This window comes from Petaurus breviceps, unplaced genomic scaffold (assembly GCF_028583685.1).
Source record: "Petaurus breviceps papuanus isolate PSGF00001 unplaced genomic scaffold, PetGlider_PUasm1.0 38, whole genome shotgun sequence".
Classification (NCBI taxonomy): domain Eukaryota; kingdom Metazoa; phylum Chordata; class Mammalia; order Diprotodontia; family Petauridae; genus Petaurus; species Petaurus breviceps.
Window position 1 is genome coordinate 23,762,863 of NW_027186304.1, and position 21,641 is coordinate 23,784,503.

Here is a 21,641-nt window from a genome sequence, read left to right on the forward strand (position 1 = left end):
CGGGGGGGGGGGAACGGTGCATACAGAGGGTACCGTAATGTAGCGTGTAGCGCAGGGGATCACCTTCACTACAGTAGCAATCTCAATAGGGCTTATTTTCGGGGGAGGGCTTATTTTAGAGGAATCTTACACAGTAAGGGGAGGGCTTATTTTCGGGATAGGTCTTATTATTGGGGAAACATGGTAGTCTTGTGATTTTAATTTCCTTTCCTTAATATTTGGAGGTCTTCCTTCTGATTGCTTATAGAAACTGTTTCTCAGTGGAACTGTTTAATTTAACAAGTATATTTCTTGTAGTAATCTATGGTTTGTCTGGGTTTTTTTGACTGGCACTTTATTTTCTGTGTTCAGAAGTTCCAGTCAGTTTTCTTGTATTATTTCTTACATTATGTTGTTTAGGTTTGTTGACTTGTCATATTCTTCTATGAGGCCTATTTTCCTTAGGTTGCTACTATATATTACCTCCAATATCATTATGTTTTGCTTGTAGGGAGGGTATGCTTTGTTTTCTTCCAGACTGTCCCTCACTTCTGGGTATTTGCATTCTAAATTACTTATCCTTTCAATGGATTCAGTGGTTAGACTTACCACTGTGGATTCAAGTTTTTCAATTCTGCTAATTATTCCTGCTTTCAGGCCAAACATTCTGCCCTAAGAATTCTTATTTCTCTTTTAAGCTATTCAGGAACAATGTGCTGTGGCAGTGGTGATGGTGAAATAAGTATTTATAGTATCTACCATGTGCCAGGAATTGTGCAAAGTGCTTTACACATATTATCTCTTTGGTTCTTACAACTCTGAGAAGTAGGTGCTATTATTATCATCTCCATTTTACAGATGAGGAAACTGAGGCAGGAAGTGACTTGCCCAGAGTCACACCGTTTACTAAGTTTCTGGGGCCAAATTTGAACTTAGGCCTTCCTGACTCCAGGCTGAGAGTTTTATCCATTGAGCCAACTAGCTGCTTCAGCAGCTTATGATGCCATACTCCTTTCAAAATACACAGGACTGAACAGATAGCTAAATGCAATCAAGTACCATCACTTTTACTTCTCTATTTCTGAGATCAATTCCTTACCCATTTTCAACGTACGTGTTAAATGTGTGGTCTGATATACTAACTCAATGGATTGGCATGGCAATCCAATAGAATAGCATAGTCTGGTCAGAAAGGCGTTTTTCATATATTTAGTTTTTCCTGAATTAATTATGTTGCTTTTTAGTTGCTATTAATCTCATTGAGAAAGGATACCAGGGTCCTCTGCCTCATCAGGTGTTGAATCATTTCCTTTTGTTTTGTAGCACTTATTTATAGGTTCCTGAACTCTTTTACTAGATTTAGAAGTCATATTTCCTTCTGTTCGTAATGTTTTCTTTGTTTATCTGGTTACTTTCAAGGTCTCTGAAATTTATTCTTCCTAAGATCTTTGGTAATTTCAATATTTCCCCCCTTCCCCTATTACACTTTCTGACTCTCCCTTTCTCCTCTCCCATGTCCTATCATGGCAGCTTCCTTGGTGGCCAGAACTCAGGTTCTCATCTTCCTCCTATGCTAGCAATTCACAGTTCATCAATCTTAGTCTTTGCTTCAAGTGACTTCTAGGCGAAGACTGAACTGGACCCAGCTAAATGCTGGGCTCTTTTCCTCAGGCTCAGTGGAATGTCACACAGCCCTTACCTCACTGGTGTCCTGCCCCTCCCTGTTCCCTCTATTCCTCAGTTCTCTGGTCCTGTGGCAGAGAGTACTGCCATACCTGTTGCAGCCTGTGCAAATTTCTGCCATTTGGAGTTTGGATCTCTGCAGAACTGGGAGGAGAGGAGAATTTTGAGCTGTTACAAGCACAGGCATGCACCATGTTTCATTCCCTCTGTTCCTCCACTCTCCTTCAAAGCTGTGTTATGGCACTGCTACCATGCCAGCTATTGTTGCCTCAGCAAATATTAGCACTGGGAGAGGTGGAAGGGGTATGGAGCTGAATTCTGTTGCAAGCCCATGGGTCAGGTTGTACAGCTTTGCTACCAGGAGTGTGGGTGAAGAGTATGGGAGGGGATGCTGAGAACCTGGTGTTAGGGAATATTGGCCTTCATTATTGTTAGTTCATCAGGTTTTTACCTCATTTGGGTTCTTGGTTATCCTACAGTGTGGAGACAACTGAAATTGCTTTATCTGGTACAAAAATTCCTATTCTTCCATTCTTGTTTGAACTCTTTAATTTCTAAAGACAATCTAAGCCGACTATCCTTACTTTTGCCTGTTTAATTTTGGGTGCAGCTCATTGTCCACCTTCAATGTCTATACAAGATACATGTAGTTGTATAGGCTGTCTATTCAATAGCAAAACCTAGTCTGGATAATAGGTGTTTTTCATCTACTTTTTTCCTTTAAGGATAGTGATACCAAACTCTTTATGGTGAGTATGGACTTCATTTACAAGGATTCATAACGGGACTTGATCCAATCCGTACAATGTTAAAAATAAACCTAAGTATATGAAAGATCTCACCAGTTATATGGACTTCCTTTTGGACTTGGATTCTACATGGGCTGTTCTCTAGGAAAATAGGCAAAGCACCTTTTGTTATATCTATCCTGTTTTATACCTCATTTAATATTAATGATCAGATGGTTATCTGACAAGGTTATCTCTTGTTAAACCTTTGAAGAGATTTTGAGTAACTTGGCACATGAATGGTATAACTTTCTAAAAAGAGACCTTTAAAGGTATATTTTGTTCTACTGCATCAAATGATTTCTTTATAGGCAACAATAAGCATGGTAGACCTTGTATTCTCTAACCCTTGAATTTACTGTATAATAGTAAAGATAAAATCTGCCAAGGATGCTGCTTGGAAAAACCTGTTTCCTTCTAATCAAGGTTTCTCACTCTCTCTATAGGTTATCCTCATAAATATTTCATTTTGATAGCAAAGTATGCAAATGGATTTTTAGTTATTGCTGTTCTTCCTATTAAAATGCAAACTTCTAGAGGCACAAACTGTCTGAATTTTTCTATTTTCTTTCTCATTGCTTAGCAAAATGCTTGACTCATAATAAATACTCAATAAATGATCCTTTTATTCATTCATTCAGTCATTCTTTCAGCTGCCTTATTTTCATAATAACAACAAAAAGTCCTAAGCTTTTAGTCACACTTTTGGTATTCTTTCTCTTTTAGATACCTTGAGAAGTGATCTCTCAATACCCTTAAAACTGCGTTACTTCTACATATGCTAGGTATACATCACTTGTTTTCCCCAACTCTGTTCTCTTCAGTGCTACTTCTATTTCTTTTATAAGACTATCTGGGAATGTGATGTTAGTGTCCAAATGTAATGGTTCCTGTCTCCTGGACTAGTTTCTGTAAGGTCAGCAAACTCTCAGCCCCTTTTACTTTCCTTATTGTTGTAAATGGATCACTATTTCCAAAAAATTGAGCCTCCTCAATTCTAGATGCCTGGTCCCTCATTCCTGTGCAGGCCAACTTTACCCAATCAGTACCTCTCTCCCATTTAGAGTGCCCCTCCAGATCTGTCTGCCCTTTCCATAGGGTTTTCTGGACCACCTTTCATGATATAAAATAATTCATTATAAAATTCTTTGCAGATACTATTCATTTTCTATTTGTTGTTATCTTTCCAGTTTCATTGTTAGTTACATGCCCTCAGAAGAACTTTGCTTATTTAGTTGTATCTTTTACCAAACTATTTTTTCATTTGGTGTTTTTTAAAAATTAAATTTTTATGGATATCTTTTGTTTTACATCACCTTCATTTATGATTATATCCATTTCCCATATTGTAGTAAGGAAGCCATATATTGTTAGAAAAAAAACAGGAAGAGGAAAAAGAAAAAGAAAGGGGGAAAACAAGAATTCAACAAAACTCATATATCAAATGAGTCTGACAGTATAAGTAATGCTCCACAGCCACATCTCCCCACCTCTGGAAGAAAGGATGAGATGAATTTTCTCCTTTGTCCTTTAGGGTTAAACTCTCACCAAGCTTCCTTTAATATAACCTTTTTCCTCCATTGCTTCTGGCTGTGTCATGAGAAAACACTTCTCATGACCCTCTATTGTCCTTTTCCAAAATATCTCACACACTTGTTTGTATTTTAAATCGGTGCTGTCCTGGCTGCCATAGTCTCTTCACTTGGCAAGAAGGTAAAATGTTTGCCTATGCAGTCAGACCTCCATCAAGGCTGAGGAGTTGAAGGTGAGACAGACAATCTCCTGCTACTCTGCTGAACTGCCTGATGCTCCGAGGCTCACAACGAGCCAAGGTCCTGCTAGAGGCTGACAGAGCTTAGCCAACACTGACTTCTGCCACCCCTCTCCTGAAACTTTCTGACTGAACACACTGTGCTTCTTATGTGTTTCACTAGGCTTTTGGACCCCCGAGGGACATACAACCACCAGACTTGCCCTGGATTGTCCCAGGACACTGTAGCCTCCTGCTCATGTCTGTCACAAGGTGGGCTTTCACATGCCTCCTAGAACACAGCACACAACAGGTTGGGCAGCTGAAGTTTGTATTGACACTGGGAAGGTCAATCTTAACATTCTAATTTTTTATCTTCATCAGTACTTCACTGTTCCCTTGCCTAGATTTGGTAGCTAGCATGCTCCCACTATCTTTTCTTTCCTCATTCCTGTGGATACCCAATGACAGAAGAACAAATCTCTTATTTCCAGTCACCTCAACTTTACCCCTCCAATACTCTAGATCTGCTTGTCCTTTTCACAGTGCTCTCTAGGAACCTGCTTCGTAATTACCAAGCTTTCTCTCATTTTATACCCTTTCTTCTCTTGCATCTTCCATCTCACGGCACTTTCTGTGTCCTGGCTCCCTCCAGATGACACTGAATCCCTGCGACACCCTTTTCAGATCTGGCTACACTTTAACTCATACCTCTGATTCACTAATCATGTTAGAGATGTGAAAATATTTGTTCCCCATTGCTACTTCCAGACTCTCCTTTTCTTACCATCACTACACAACCTCTCCTTTGAGGGTCATGCGATCCATTTTTATCATCCAATTCTAACTATGGGAGCTATTACCGACAGAACCCCTAGACATTCTTCCTCCTTTATCAATGAGCTCAGGGCTTGGCTCAGTCTTCTTCTCTACCCCAAATCTTGCCCTTATATACTAGGAGACAAACGTAAATATTGATAATCCCTTAAGTACCCTCACTTCACATTTCTATACTCTTCTCAAGTCTCATTATTCCTCCCCTTCAGCTTACTTCTACACAGAGATGGTAATACCCTTGATCTTGGCATCACCCACAAGTGTTTCACCTCCATATACTAGGAACTTCTGAAATTCCTTCATCTGATCATAATCTTTTATCCTTCCATCTCTCTTTTCGCCTTTCTCTCAGGGAAACTTAGTTTTTTGCCCTCATCATGGCCTCCAGTCACTCCATCTTTCAGTACTTTTCCAGGCCATCACCCCTGCTCTGGCTATATTCTCTTCCCTTCTCAGTACCAAACTCCCTTCTAGGTCTTCCTGATTCTGCTCTCAGAACCTCCTACCTGTCTGATACTTCTCAATCTCATTTGCTGAATCTTTACTTATGACATGTACATTAAACATGGATGTTCTCCAAGGTTTTAACATAGGTCTTCTCCCTCTATGCTATCTCACTCAGTGATCACATCAGCTCATGGGTTTAATTATCATATCTATGGAGGTGACTCTAAGACTTCCCATCTTAGCTTCTCTCCTGAGGTCCAGTACTACATTACCAACAGCCAATGGAATACATATATCCTATAGTACAGGCACCTCAATCTCAACAGGTCCACATTAAAATTCATTATCCTTCTTCCCCAAATCAACCTTACAAATTTTCCCATAGCTTTAAAAGGAACCACTACTATGCTTTTCGTCACTTATGTTTGGAATCTTGGTGTTCTGGACTCCTCTTCTTCTTTACCACCTATGTCTAAATAATTGCCAAATATTTTAAGCTCTTTCTCTATAATAGCTCTTTCATACGTTCTACTTGCATATCTATTATCCTAAGTTCATGCCTTTATCAATGGTTCAGTTGTTTCAGTCATGTCTGACCCTTTATGACTTCATTTGGAATTTTCTTGGCAAAGATATGAAAGTGTCTTGCCATTTCTTTCTCCAACTCATTTTACAGATGAGGAAACTGAGGCAAATAGCGTTAAGTAATTTGCTGAGGGTCACACAGCTAATAAATGTTTGAGGCCAGATTCAAACTCAAAAAGATGAGTTGTCCTGACTTTGGACCCAGCACTCTATCCACTGAGACACTTAGCTGTCCATTTATCATTGCTGACCTCGATCACTGAATGAGGTTTCTAACTAGATTTCCTGTCTCAAGTCTCTCCTTATTTTATGCCATCCTCCATAGCAGGTGTCAAACTCCATGCAAACCTGAAGTTTTTTCAAATGAGGCCAGAACTAGATTAAGATGTAATTAGGAAATCTTTTAACAAAAGAAGAATAGAAAACACATGTGGTTTTTCTAAGCCAATATGTGGTCAGCAGATATCCATTTCTATTTGAGTTTGACATCACTGCTCCAAACAACTGCCAAATGGATTTCCCTAAAGTTTACGTCTGATCATATCATTCCTGTACTTAAACTTCAATGCCCCCTATTAGCTCTAGGGCAAAATATAAACTCTTTAAACTTTTTAATTTACCTGGTCCCTTTCTACCTTTCCAGTCTTCTTTTATAATATTACGTTCCACGTATTCTGGTCTACACATATTGACTTATTTGTTCTTCCTTACACAGGATGATTCATCTCCTGTCTCTGTGTGTTTGCAGTGGCTGTTTCTTATGCCTGAATTCCTCTCCCAAATACCCTTCTTTTCCCTGCTTAGAATTTCTGGCTTCCTATAGGCCTTTCCATGCTCCCTTATTTGTTAGTGCCTTCCCCTCAAAAGTTACCTCCCACCTCCTCTTTATTTGTCTTTTAGATATGGATGTACGTATGTATGTGTTGTCTCCCCTATTAAAATATAAGCTCTATTGCCTTTTTTTTTTTAGGTAAATCTTTATTTGATTTGGTATAAAAATGTCCATGGAAAGGAGAAGGCATGTGTTTATGCAGAGTGGATACTTATTTTGCTCCCAAACTCCTTTTTCCAGGGTTCCATTCAGTCTACAGCCTTCAGATAAAAAGATTATAAGGGCCAGAAGTGGGAAGCTCATCAGGAGAGCAAACAAAGACCGAATCTACCGTCAAGTCTGATTAAGCTGAACCTTGTGGAGGGAGAATCGGAGAGACTTAGCTGTGGTGATTGCTTTTGCTTTCTCTTTGCTATCCCAATGCTTAGCATAATTTCTGACACATAGCAGACATGTGATTAATGTTTGTTGACTTGACTGGTGCATTATTAGTGTTTAAGGAATGTTATTATTTTAGGCTCTCTTGGTTTTCTTGTTTTGGCAAATGATTAGTTAAATTTCTAGAAAAATTTCTGTAACTGGAACCAATGTCCTTTATTCCCTCTTCTTCTCTTTTTCAGGCTTATTTAAATAGGTTTGGGTAGAACTGTTTTAATTGCAAGCTGTATCTTTTTCTTATTTTTCTTTTTTTTGTTTCTTTACATTAAAAACATTTTTTTCTTTCTCCTTGGTTTGCAGTGTTGACTTTTTCTCTAACAAATCAGTGATCTGACGTTACACAGACAATATTTTCATACTGTATAGTAACATGTAATTTTCTAGCTATTAAAATAACATTCAATTCCATTTGGGGAGAATGTTATATAGTGCCTTTTGCACACAGCATCTTCTAACTCTTCTCCTGAAGGAAGCTTGTTATGTACGGGATTTTAATTTCTGTGTAGTCAAAAGGTCACTGACCTCTCCCATCCCTGACTCCTGAACCATATTTTCCAGTACATTGTTTACAGTCTTCACCGATGAAGTTAGGATCTATTTCCTAGAGAAGAGATTTCTCAGGAAATGAAGTGCTGAACAAAAAACTCTGTGTGAGTGTTAACAAAGTGTAACGATAGCATGCTTTAAAGCCTGGAGATTGGATCAGAGAGTCAAAAATCAAATCAGAAATATAGAAAAGGATCAAGGATACTTTCACCTTTTTTCTTCCTTTGTTAATATTATACTTCCAGCATTTTAAACTCTGTAAACCATACCTATCTCTGTAGAGTGAGGCTGGACTCTGGAAAATTTAAGATAAATGTCTCACAAAGTCTTGCCAAGGCCATGAAAACTGGCCTAATGAATTTAGGGCATGTCAGGTTCTCTCTTTTTTTTTTTTTTTTTTACTTCTTTTCCCTTTTAACCATTTATAATACTTACAGATCTCCAAGTATAGCTCTACAGATAACATATTAGTTAAGTTAGTATTTCTATTAATTACTGCATTAAAACTTCTAGTAATTGAAGAAAACAAACATCACTGATACAGATCAGTACTGAATCCTTCCCCACAGAAAATGGAAAAGATCAGACATTATTTTATGTAAGAAACATTTAAAAGTAAATGGAAAAAATATTTCTAAAAAGTTTCTCTGATAAAGGTATCATTTCTAAGATATAAAAGGAAATAACAGAAATTTCTAAGACTATTCCTCAATAGAAAAATGGTCAAAGGATAAATGAATATTTAAAGGAAAAAATTCAAACTATCAACAATTATATGAGAAAATGCTGCAAATAACTTATAACTTAGAGAAAGAAACAAAAATTAAGTAACTCTGAAATTCTACCTCACACTTATCAGACTGGAAAAGATAATTAAAGAGGAGAGTGACAAATACTAGAGGGACTATGGGAAAACAGGTAAATTTAGAGCATTGTTGGTGGAGCTATGAATTGGCGCAGTCATTCTGCAAAGCAATTAGGAACTATTCCTAAAAAGTTACTGAATTTCGCATAATCTTTGACCCAGCTATACCCCAAAGAAATCAAAGAAAGAGGAAAAGGATCTAAGTGCACAAAAATATTTAGAGCAAGTCTTTTTATGTTGTCCAAAAACTGGAGACTAAGGCAGTATCCTATTGGGTAATGGCTAAACAAATTGCGGCATAAGGATGTAACAAAATAGTATTATGTCATAAGAAATTATGAAATAGACAATTTCAGAGAAAACTGGGAAGACTTTTATGAACTGATGAAAAGCAATCATGCAATGATAACAACATGATAGAGATAAGTAACTTTGAAAGACGTTAGAACTCTATCAATACAATGATAAACCAGGAGTCCAAGAGTGAAGATGAAAGAAGAAAACACATCACTTGCCTCCTGACAGAGAAGTGACAAATTTGAAATGCAGAATGAGATACATTTCCAGACATGACTGATGGGAGAATCTGTTTTGCTGTGCCTATTTAGGTATAGATTGAGGGATGCGTTTTTTTTTAACTTAGTTTATTTTTTTTTTTTTAATTTGCTCAATGAGAGGTGGGGTGGAAGGTAAATGAAGAAAGGACAGTATCATAAAAAAAAACCTTGTTTCTTAGAAAATAAAAAATAATAAACTATTAAAAACCCCAAAGCATGGAAAACAGTAGGGTGAGAGGGAAGGACCCAATGGCACAAAAATATGCATAGCTGTTGTACTTGTAATAGAACGTAGCCCCGCCCCCACAGCCCACCCGGCAACAAAGTGTGGAAACAACTGGAGAAGAACTGAGGAAGTTATCATGCTGCATGGCCCAGAGAGAGGACTCCAACATGGAGGAAGTTATCATGCGGTAATGCAATTACTACATGGCCCAGAGAAGGGACTCCAATATGGAGGAAGTTTTAACATTTATTATGGAATATTATATTACCATCTATCTTTAAAATCATAGCAAAAATTTACCATGCTCAATATGTATACATACAATGAAGAGTAACTTATAATACCATACCCAGTATTTTGCTATTAAATATTCATGAAATACTTAAAAAAAAAGAAATCCTTTTCTAAATTTTAGACACAAGTATTTTGAGGGTTCTCTACATCACTTTTCAAAGACGAAAATCTCTCTAGAAAATGGGTAATGACGTATTCTTTTACTAACAAAGATTTCTCTTTTATGCAGAAATTTCATCTGCTAGAATTCTAGGATCTGGCCATTAAATTCTTTGGAAGGCTAGAATTATGGTATTTATGATACTTATGAAAATTCAATCACCAATACAAATAGGTCTTAATTATTGCATGGTATAACTAGGGTTCTGAAAACACTAAAATAAAAATATTGAAAAACTGTTTAAATTGTCATATTGAATAGTTACTTTATGAAGAGGATATTCCTATTCAAAAAAATACATGAAGAAGACTCCAATATAGGAGTCACAAGAATTAATTTTCTGGGCTAAATATGATTCTTGGAATTTTGGGTTAACTCTTGTCTATTATACTTACATCTCTGTGCCCACTACTAGCTGAATCATGGAGTGGTGTATCATCATCTAATCCTTGTGTGTTAACATCTGCTCCAGCAGCTATGAGGATCTTAGCAACATCATAGTATCCAACATTACAAGCTTCATGTAGTGGTGTCCAACCTAAGGTTTGAATATCAAATTAGCAGTAAGCCACTATATATGAACATAATACAAAATATATGAACACAAGCATATAATAACATATAGTGCTTTAAAGATTGCAAAACACTTTGCATATATTAGTATAACCCTGTCAGGCAGGTGCTCTTATTATTTGCATTTTACAGATGAGGAAACTGAGGCTAATCGAAGTTGAAAGACTTACCTATAGCTATTAAGTGTTTGAGATGAGATTTTAAAAAATGTATTAATTTATTTTAGTTTTCAACATTCACTTCCATAAGTTTTAAATTTTATTCTTCTCCCTCCCCAAGACAGTATGCAACATGATATGGTTCTACACATTCATTCCTATTAAAAACATTTTCACATTAGTCATGTTGTAGAGAATAATTATAATGAATGGGAGAGACCATTCATTATAACTCGCTCTGCATTCCAACTTCATAGTTCTTTCTCTGGATATGGATGGCATTTACCATCATGAGTCCTTTGGAATTGTTTTAGGTCCTTGCATTTCTGAGAAGGGCTAAGTCTATCAAAATCAGTTATCACACACTGTGGCTGTTTCTATGAACAATGTTCTCCTGGTTCTGTTCATTTCATTCAGCATCAGTTCATAAAGTCATTCCAGGGTTTTCTGAGTCTGCCTGTTCATCATTTTCTTATAGCACAATAGTATTCCATTACATTCATATATGTAATGGGAATGTAAATTTTTAAGATCTTCCCTTCCCCTAGGCTAAAGTGCACCTGGAGCCTGGGGTGGGAGGCTTGTTTTTCAGTAGATACTTTTTGATTGGCCAGTGGGTCAATAAGGTTGTTACATTCTCTGAGCCAGGAGAAGGCTATATGAGCCCTGTTGTGTCCTGTTGTGTAGCTTTGTTTTGGGGCTCACTTTGAGAAGTGTTTTGTGATTTGATCTGGATTCTGGGAAGCCGTTGTCCAGAGCCCCCCAGCTTTGGAAAACCCAGATGTTGAAACCCAGATGTTGATTGGGTATGGATGTAATGGCTGGACAGTTTGGAAATCTGTCTACTTGATCTGTTTCTCTGACTTGATAATTCTGTCTGTATACTTTGAAGTTCCGGGTGCTGAACTTTTTCCCCTGAACTAGGTAAATGATACATTTGACTGATTAAAGTAAGCTTGTTAATCCATTTTGAGTTGCTTTCCTTTATCAAAGCAGATCCAAGAACCTATGTTGGCAGCAAACCCTGAGGACGCTGGGGTGCTTGCTGCTACAATATACCACAACTTGTTCAGCCATTCTCTAATTTATGGGTGCGTCCCCTCAATTCCCAGTTCTTGGCTACCACAAAAAGAGCTGCTATAAATATTTTTGTACACAAGGGTCATTCTTTTGCCATTTTTGTTATCTCTCTGGGATATAGCCCTAGAAGTGGTATTGCTGGGTCAGTGGTTATAGTCCTTTGGCACTGCTTTCCAGAATGGTTGCATCAGCTCAAAGCTCCACCAACAATAAATCAATGTCCTTTCAAACCCTTATCATTTTCCTGTTTTGTCATGTTTGCCAATCTGAGAGGTGTGATGTGGTACCTCAGAGTTGTTTTGATTTGCATCTTTCTAATCAATAGTGATTCAGAGCTTTTTTTTTTTTTTTTTTGCTTTTTGGAAGGGGGAAGGCAGGGCAATTGGGGTTAAATGACTTGACCAAGGTCACACGGCTAGCTTTGTGTTAAGTGTCTGAGGCCAGATTTGAACTCAGGTCCTCCTGACTCGAGGGCCGGTGCTCTATTCACTGCACCACCTAGCTGCCCCCTGAGCATTTTTTCATAGGACTACAAATAGTTTTAATTTTTTCCTCTGAAAACTACCTGTTCATATCCTTTGACCATTTGTCAACTGGGGAATGTTGAGATGAGATTTAAGTTCAGATCTTCCTGACTTAAAATTCAGCACTCTATATACCATACTACCTTGATGCCTGCACATATATATCATTTATGTATATATGTGTGTATATATAATATATATGTATGTGTGTTTACATAGACATACACACACTCCCCATACTGCATATATCTACATTTTCCTGTGTTTTCTTAATCGGTATAACCAAGAAAAAGGTAATATAGAAAAAGCTAATTGAAAACACAATCATTATTTCATGTAAAACTTTAGAAAGATTCATATATGTAGGTAAATGATCATAGTCTGTATTAATTTCCTAGGCTGAAAGCCTTTTCGTTTTTTAACTAGGTAATGCCAATATATCAAAATTAATAAAAAATTTAAAATAAAAACCTTGATCTCCCTGGGGCAGCTAGGTGGTGCAGTGAATAAAGCACCCGCCCTGGATTCAGGAGGAGCTGAGTTTGGATCCAGCCTCAGACACTTAGCACACACGAAAAAAAAAAAAAACCCCACCAAACTAGCCTGCATAACCTTGGGCAAGTTATTTAACTCCAATTGCCTTCCAAAAGGCAAACAAACAAACAAACAAACAAAAAAATTAAAGTAAATAAACTGAGAGGGCCTTTGAAAGAAGAGTGAAATGAAGTAGAAAGGTAGGTTAAAACCTCTTGTATTTAAATTTTATTATATACTTAGCTTGGGTTGTCCTTGGAACATATACTTCTTTTAAGTAAGACAAACTCTGCTTGGAAGAAATGACAATGAACCAAACTTTTTTTTTTACATTGGGGGGTAGTGTTGCATAGTGGATAAAAAAGTAGCTCTGAAGCCAGGAGAACCTGGTTTCAAATCCCACTGGACAAGGTGCAACCAGGGAGAGACGTTAATGTACTCCTAAGGGAGTCCCAGACCCTTCTCTAAGACTAGCCAATCTCCATCACCGCCCTGAATTTCTTCACTGGGAATTCTTTATAATCAAAGAAATCACAAGTCCAGTCAAAAAAAGTTATTAATTTAGATTTAGGCAGGGCTGTTTATGCTACTCTATATGAAGGCTTTGCTATGAAGTTATTAAGTATAAATGAAATGTCAGGAGGATTATTAAACCTACTTAAACTCCCACCTTCCCCAATTCAAGTAAATTTAAAATGCAAACAATGCCGTTACAAATAAGTTGCATTCTAGTCATTAAAAAAGGTCTACTTGAACCTCTGTTTAAAAACTTTTTGTCTGTGGGGTGGCTAGGTGGCACAGTGAATAAAGTACCGGCCCTGGAGTCAGGAGGACCTGAGTTCAAATCTGAACTCAGACACTTGACACACTTACTAGTCGTGTGACTTTGGGCAAGTCATTTAACCCCAACTGCCCTCCAAAAAGAAAAAAAAAACCAAAACTTTTTGTCTGTCATTAGCTTAATTAACCATTTTAAATGAACAAAAATGTCTTCCTTTGAAAATAGGTGATTCTGTCTTAAACAGAATAGACAGGTTTCACAACTCTTTAAAAATTGCTCTGTTTATACTAGAAACTAAAATACATACACTCATTCATGTGAACAATGCCAAATAAAGTATTTTTTAAACTTCAAGTTGTTCACATTTTATGGCATGGGCAGGAGCTTATTTATCTTACATAGAGAAGTGAAAAATACACACACACACACACACACACACATGCACACAAATTATCTCTGGTGGGGAGAGGGGTTTGGGAATGGCCATTTGGGAGGATCAAGGCAGGCCTCTTACAGAAAAGAACACTTGGACCGAGTCTTGGAGGCTAGGAATTCTAATAGAGGTGAGGAGAAAGGGAATTCTAGGTACAGGGATAAGTCTGTGCAAAAGGCATGTCAGTCAATCAATAAATATTTATCAAGGGCCTACTATGTGTCACATGCTGGGGATACACAGAAAGACCAATTACAGTCCCTGTTGCCAAGAAACTCATAGTTGAACAAGGAAGAAGATGGTATGATGTATGTTGGGAACAGCAAGTAGACCAGTTTGGCTGGAAAGTAAAGTTTGTGAAAATGTGCAATAAATGTAGCTAGAGTCTACGAAGCAATAGAGGAATTTGTATTTTATCCTAGAGGTCCAGACTATATATACACAGGTATATACATTTCTAGGAGTGTATATATGTATATATTTGAATTCTTCCTAGTAAAATGTAAGCTTCTTGAGAGCAGGAACGGTTTCATTTTTGTCTTTCATCTCCAGTGCCTAACATGGTACTTGGCACACAGGAGCTTAATAATTATTTATTTAATGGAACTGTCCCATATAGGGTTGCAACCCACTTTAATAAGTGCTGAAGGAGTTTCTAGTGGGAAAAGTTGAAGAAGCCCTGGATAGACTATGTAATGTGGATTTCTGTAGTGTGATCATCTGAGGTGTACTGTAGGAACATGAAAGTGCATATCTGCATCCCAGGCAGACAGGCGTTTCTCTTCTACTTCTTCCTTAAAAACGCACTAAGTAGAACCTAAGGCAAGGGAGGAGAGGATACACTAGAATGCGTTTTTTCTCAGTGCCCATCTTGGCAAACCCCTGTCCTTTCTTGTCTTTCCTACTTCCTCCATACTTGCTTTTGATCCTAGCTAGCAGCCCTGTGCACAGTTCTGCCCAATTCCTGGGGTTCCAATTCCTTAGAAGGCATGTACCTATTTGAAATAACAAATGATGGAGCCTGGAAAGGGAGATTAAGATTATCACTGTAACATCATGATATAATCTAAAAGTATCAGGCTAGGAGTTAGGAGACCTAAGTTCTAGTCTTGGTTCTGCCCCTTAACTGGCTGCATGATGCAAAGCGAATCACTAAATGGGTCCTTTTAGACCTCCGTTTTTCACCTATAATTTGAGGGGATTGAAGTAAAGACTTCCAGGCATGAAATGTCTTATTTCTGTGATTCTATTTTAAGCTCAAGGGAAGACAATGGTTGAGGCAGGTGACAAGTGAAGAATAAGGCAAGACATCAGAGGCAGGGAATTTTTGCAGAAACATAGTTTCATCCTCCCAAGAGTGACAGACCAGAGGCTAAAATAAGGAGAAACTATATTCCTATGTAGCCCAGGACTCTCTTCTTCTTCCTTCAGGATGTCTTTAAGTCATGATTCTATTCTGGTCAGCTTTGAAATTAAATGATCTGAGAGGCAAGAAACAGGAAGGGATGGGAGGATAGAAGTGCATGATCCTGAAGGTCAGCAATTTTATATTCTAATTCTACATTTGACACAAATTGGCTGTGGGTAGGTTACCTCCCTTCTCTGCTTATCAGTTTCCATAACTTTAAAATCAGGGGGTTGGACTAGATTCTGAGTATCCAATATTTAGCAATTAGGTCTAATACAGTCCCTAACACTGAGATAAAGTCCTGTGCATTTTAGGAAGACTTTTTTCAAATCTTAATTAAATTTAAGACCCATAAACTTGGCTTACCTCCCTCCCTCTTACTATTAATGCATGCTTGACTATTATAATATATCTGTTAGCAGTTTTAGATCAACTAGTAATTATAATTGTAAAAAAAAATGCCCCCCCCCCCAAATCCACAAACAGATGGATTTTTGATTACTCCTGGGTTAACCAGTTAAAATATTTGGGTGCTTCTATCTCACTTGACTTCTAGTGTACTGTACATTTTAAAGGTTCTATGTTTCTATATTTTTGTTTTGATACATTTTCATTCCATAATGATACTTTTAAAAATTAATTTTTCTTTTGAATGTAATGCCAAAAATGAGCATTTCTATACACAAAGTAGAATGTAAAAAGGATTGCATATGAAACTGTGAATATCTCTATTCCATATAGTTTGCTTTAAAAAATATGTAATCACTTCTATATCCTTTTTTCAAAGATGTCTCATTTGTCTGTGCTTCCTTCTGTTCTCTTCTATGAATTAAACATTTTTTTCAATAACCAGCTTTTTCTTGGGAGGCATCATTACTGCTACTTCCTCTGTCTCTCCCCAAAACTCCCTCTATTAAAAAAAACCCCCAAACCAAAAACCTTTAACAAATAAACATAATCAAGCAAAAACAAACAAACAAAAAACAACCAACTCCAAAGCAGTCATTCTTATACATCATCTCTGTCAGAAGATAACATTCATGGGGTGGCCAGGTAGCACAGCGAGTAAGAGCATCGGCCCCAGAGTCGAGATGACCTGGGATCAAATCTGGGCTCAGATACTCAGCACCCACCCAGAAACACCTGGCCGTGTAACCTTGAGCAAGTTACTTAACCCCAATTGCTTAAAAAAAAAAAAGGAAAAAAAATAACACTCATTCATTGTAAGTTCTCTGGAGTTGTAACTGTTGTTCTGATTAGAGTTCTTGTGTATTTCAAAGTTATTTTGCTTTAAAACACTGTGATATTTGTTGTTCTGATTCTATAGCAGTTCATATAAGTTTTCCCAGTTTTGTCTAAAAATCATTTTTCATCATTTCTTACATTGCAATAATACTTCACTACTTTCACATACGATAACCTGTTCAGTCATTGCCCAACTGATGAGCACTCCCTTAGTTTCAAGTTCTTTACTTTCTAGGTCTCTTTAGACACTGATGTTTTCATTTCAAAGTTTCTTCCCAGTTCTGGTCTTTAATCAGGAATACCTAACAGTCCTCAAGTCTATGAAAGATTGATTTTTTTTCTTGTCAGATTATACTCATCTTTGCATGCTAATTTATTATTGATTGTAAGCCTATATATATTTGCCTACGGGAATACTGTATTCCAAGATCTCCTGTTTTTTATGGTTACAGATACCAGGTCTTATTTGTTTCTGACTGTAAACTCTTTTTTTGAAGTAGCTTAAAACTTTTCCCTCTGGGATTTTTAGAGGTAATAGGTAGATTCTATGTTCACTTTGTTTCAGGTTCTAACATCTAGCAATTTTTATTTTTTTCTTGAAATAAATCATATCTATTTTCCAGGTCCGCTGTATCTGAAAGTATATAGCCTGCATTTTCTTTTAGCTTTTTTAGTTACTGATTTCTTTTTGGTTTATTCATTTTTTTTTAGGGAATCCATTAGTTCAGTAAGATTTACTACTCTCCTTCCAATTCTTTACCCCAGAATTTTTTACTTCATTTTTTTATCTCTTGCTTTATTTCTTCCCTGTATTTGTGTAGTCCTTGGGAAAAATCCATTTTTCCCTTTGAATCTATCTCTGTTTGTAGTTATGGAAAAGTACTCTTCATCATTAGCATTTTGGGGAATCACTAGATCTATGATTCTTTATAAGGATTGTTGTCTATTTACTCATCTTTGCTCCCTTAATTTCTGAATTGGGGCTTTGTGTCAGAGCCAAGTTCTATTTCTTTCTATACTTTTGGGTATGCAGTTGCTACCAGGCTTGTTTCCAAGAGTCACAATGAGGGATTTTTGACCACCCTGGTACTTTTTTGGTGAGAGTTCCATGCTCTTGATGCCTCTAGGCACAGGAACTTGTAGGTCCAGAAATCTGTATTTTTAAAATTTTTATTTTTGTACCAAGATACCTTTGTCTATATTAGTGTTGATTTTTTTTTTGGAAGGGCCCCTATCTGTGGGCTTCTGGCTGCCTTTTTTTTTGCAGTTGAGGGATAAAGGAAGTAAAAATCACATACTATAGTTTCTTTTTTTTTTTTTGGCAAGGCAATCAGGGTTAAACGATTTACCCAGGGTCACACAGCTAGTGTGTGAGGCCTCAGTTCCTCCTGACTTTAGGGCTGATGTTCTATTCACTGTGCCACCTAGCTACTCTACCCCCCTGTATGTTTCTCACTGTATGTCTTAATCACTATTTTTTTTGTTGCTATGTTTAGATTTTTGCTGAAACAAGTATATGGAATCTAGATTGTGCCTGTCTCTGGTTCAGACAGCCTCCTTATCTAGAAGTCTATTTTTTTAAATTAAAAATTAAGGAAGAAAATAACTATTGGTATATATGGCAGTATAAATAGAAATTGTTAGTATATACTCAGGTACAGCTATATTAATTTTGAATTGCAAACTTACCTGCAAAATCTTTCACGTTCACATTTGCCCCTAAACTTATTAACTCTTTGACTTGTTTCACGTCTCCTCGAATAGCTGCCATGTGCAAAGGTGTCTCTCCACGCTCATTTCTTTTATTAACCTTATCCTTTTGTCGAGATGAAGAACTGGGAGTCTTCTTTTGTGCTGCTGGTGTTGTCTGTGAAGGATGATTTGGGGTTGAATCTGTAAGTAAAAAAAAGTAAAAACTTTTCAAAACTGTGACTTTATGAGACTTGTTTTGCTTTGGGATATTAGAAGAATTTGACAAACATTAGTGAACCCCTGATAGGAATGAACAATGTGCACATAATTTTGTTGTTCTATCATGAGAACAGTGAGTACTGATTCTTCACACAGTACTTCATACTTGACTTCTTTAAAGGTTGGTTTAACTATACCCTAAAAGATTTTCCCTTAGGGGTATCAAATTTAATCTGAACTGATTTAAAGAAATGCTACAAAATAATTGAGGTATAGAACTAAAAGAAATTACATAAACACATCAAGTATAATAAAAGGAGCTAAGAAAGCTATTAGCTCCTTCAGGGTTTGTGCCTTTAACAAGCATGTTAAGATTCTTCTTTATGAAACTTATATTCCAGCTGATGTAGCTATGTGTCAGCCATAAGGAGTTTGTAGTATGTTACTATGATGGCATAAAATGAATTATTGACGATTTGTATAACCATAAAAGGAGTAAGACTGGTCGTGAAAGGAAAATGAAAGACAATGATGAATGGACAAACCAAATGATACATTCATAACCCTGAGACAACATACAAATAGAAAGGCAGACCATCATCAAGCTGTGTGTATCTTTTGTGATAGATTCATGAGAAAAAGGCACAGAAAGAGAAAACATAAAGGAATTGCACTCTGTGTCACATGATGAGACATAGGGAGTTAAAATTTAGTAGAGCTAAGGATTTAAATATGTTTAAAGAACTCTTTAGAAGACTAATAAAAATATTTATGAAGAAAATTGTTTGCTATGTACGTCTTTAAAGCAAACCCCTGTGTATTTGAATAGGTATAGAAAAAATGCTATCAAGAAATAAAACTGGGGTGGCCAGGTAGCACAGAGAGTAAGAGCACTGGCTCCAGTGTCGGGATGACCTGGAGATCGAATCCTGGGCTCAGACACTCAGCACCCACCCAGAAACACCTGGCTGTGTAACCTTGAGCAAGTTACTTAACCCCAATTGCTTAGGGGCGGCCAGGTGCTCAGCGAGTAAGAGCACTGGCTCCAGTGTCGGGATGACCTGGAGATCGAATCCCGGGCTCAGACACTCAGCACCCACCCAGAAACACCTGGCTGTGCAACCTTGAGCAAGTTACTTAACCCCAATTGCTTAGGGGCGGCCAGGTGGCTCAGTGAGTAAGAGCACCGGCTCCAGTGTCGGGATGACCTGGATCAAATCTGGGCTCAGATACTCAGCACCACACCCAGAAATAACTGGCTGTGTAACCTTGAGCAAGTTACTTAACCCCGATTGCTTTAAAAAAAAATTGAATCCATGTAAGTATTTTGTGTGTTTCTGGTAAACTGATTTCCAAATATTTTATGCCTTTTGTAGTAATTTTCAACCAGATTTTCCTATTATTGCCAATAGGATTTTTAAACTATTATAATATAGAAATGCTATTGATTTTTGAGGGTTTATTTTAGAGCCTGCCACTTTGCTGAAGCTATTGTCTCAATTAATATCTTTGCTGATTCCCTATGATTTTCTAAGTAGACCATCATTTCCTCCTTCATAACTGTAATGTAATACCGCCTGTTCATACTCTTAAGCCTTTTTACTGAGTTATTGGTGATCTCAATTTCAATTCTGTGGAAACAATAGTATATTTCATGATTCACTGTCTTACAACACTGGAAGAATACTAGTATTAAAAACACGTTTACATAAAAGTTGTCTGCAATTTCCAAAGGCTAAACCTAGTCCATTCTCCTTCTATCCAACTGGGAGACTAGCTCATTGTCCATTTGCAATGCTTCACCTGTACATACACATGTGTAACATATACATACATAACACTGATGGATAGATTCTATAGGTTGTCCATTCCATTATATGCTATAGCCTAACAAAAAAAGGCATTCTTTATCCATTTAGTTTTTCTTTCTTTCTTTTTTTTTCTTTTTGTAAGCAATCAGGGTTAAGTAACTTGCTCAAGGTTACACAGCCAGTTATTTCTGGGTGTGGTGCTGAGTGTCTGAGCCCGGGATTCGATCTCCAGGTCATCCCAACACTGGAGCCAGTGCTCTTACTCGCTGAGCCACCTGGCCGGCCCTAAGCAATTGGGATTAAGTAACTTGCTCAAGTTTACACAGCCAGGTGTTTCTGGGTGGGTGCTGAGTGTCTGAGCCCGGGATTCGATCTCCAGGTCATCCTGACACTGGAGACAGTGTTCTTACTAGCTGAGCCACCTGGCTGCCCCTCCATTTAGTTTTTCTTGTGTGGATGTTAGGCCAAACTTTTTTGAGTGATTATGGATATTATCCAGATATTATACATTACTCTGGGGGGGGGGGTTGATGCAACTGATACAATGTTGTCCAGAAACACAATTGGAGGCTATTACAATTCATAGGAAATGCCTCTTCAACTTGGATGCTACTCTGGACCGCCTCCATAATAAGGGCAAATAGCAAGAATGTTTCCATTTTGTGACTCATTTGATATTAAGGACCAGATGTCTGAAGAATATAATCTATGTTGCTCAAGTAATATTGTATTTTGATACGAACAAGATCATTTTGTTGGAGGAAGCATTTTAGGTAGTTTTCTTATAACAAAGAAAAAATAAGCACAGTGCGATCTTGTAATCTGTATAATTTTCAGCCAATTCTGGGATGTAAAAATTTTTTTTTTCAGTCGTTTTCAGTCATATCCAATTCTTCAAGACCCACCAGGGCTCTTTTTGGCAGATGGTGGAGCAGTCTGCCATTTCCTTCTCCAGCTCATTTTACAGATGAGGAAAGTGAGGTAAACCAGGTTAAGTCACAGTAGTCTGAGGCTAGATTTGATCTTAGGGAGATATATCTTCCTAACTCCAGGCCCAGCACTTGTGAAAATCCACTTTTTTTTTTTGCTTCCAATGTTCTTATCAAAGATGAGAACAGTATCAGTGTAGTTTAATTTCAAATATATACAGCTGGTAAAGCACACATCTAGGCCAATAGTTCCCTCAGCTGCCTTTT

The 21,641-nt window shown here is 37.3% G+C and overlaps 1 protein-coding gene across 8 annotated transcripts in view; it reads right to left on the reverse strand.

The window, feature by feature from the left end:
* Nucleotides 1-21,641, reverse strand: part of ANKRD12 (ankyrin repeat domain 12) — a 209,358-nt gene that overhangs the window by 63,075 nt on the left and 124,642 nt on the right. For all 8 annotated transcript variants that reach the window (XM_069099659.1, XM_069099654.1, XM_069099653.1 and 5 more), the window contains 2 exons: nucleotides 18,413-18,616; nucleotides 10,383-10,525 (listed from right to left, as the gene is read on the reverse strand). In XM_069099659.1, coding sequence (XP_068955760.1) covers nucleotides 10,383-10,525; nucleotides 18,413-18,616 — 347 coding nt within the window. The remainder of the gene's footprint in view (nucleotides 1-10,382; nucleotides 10,526-18,412; nucleotides 18,617-21,641) is intronic.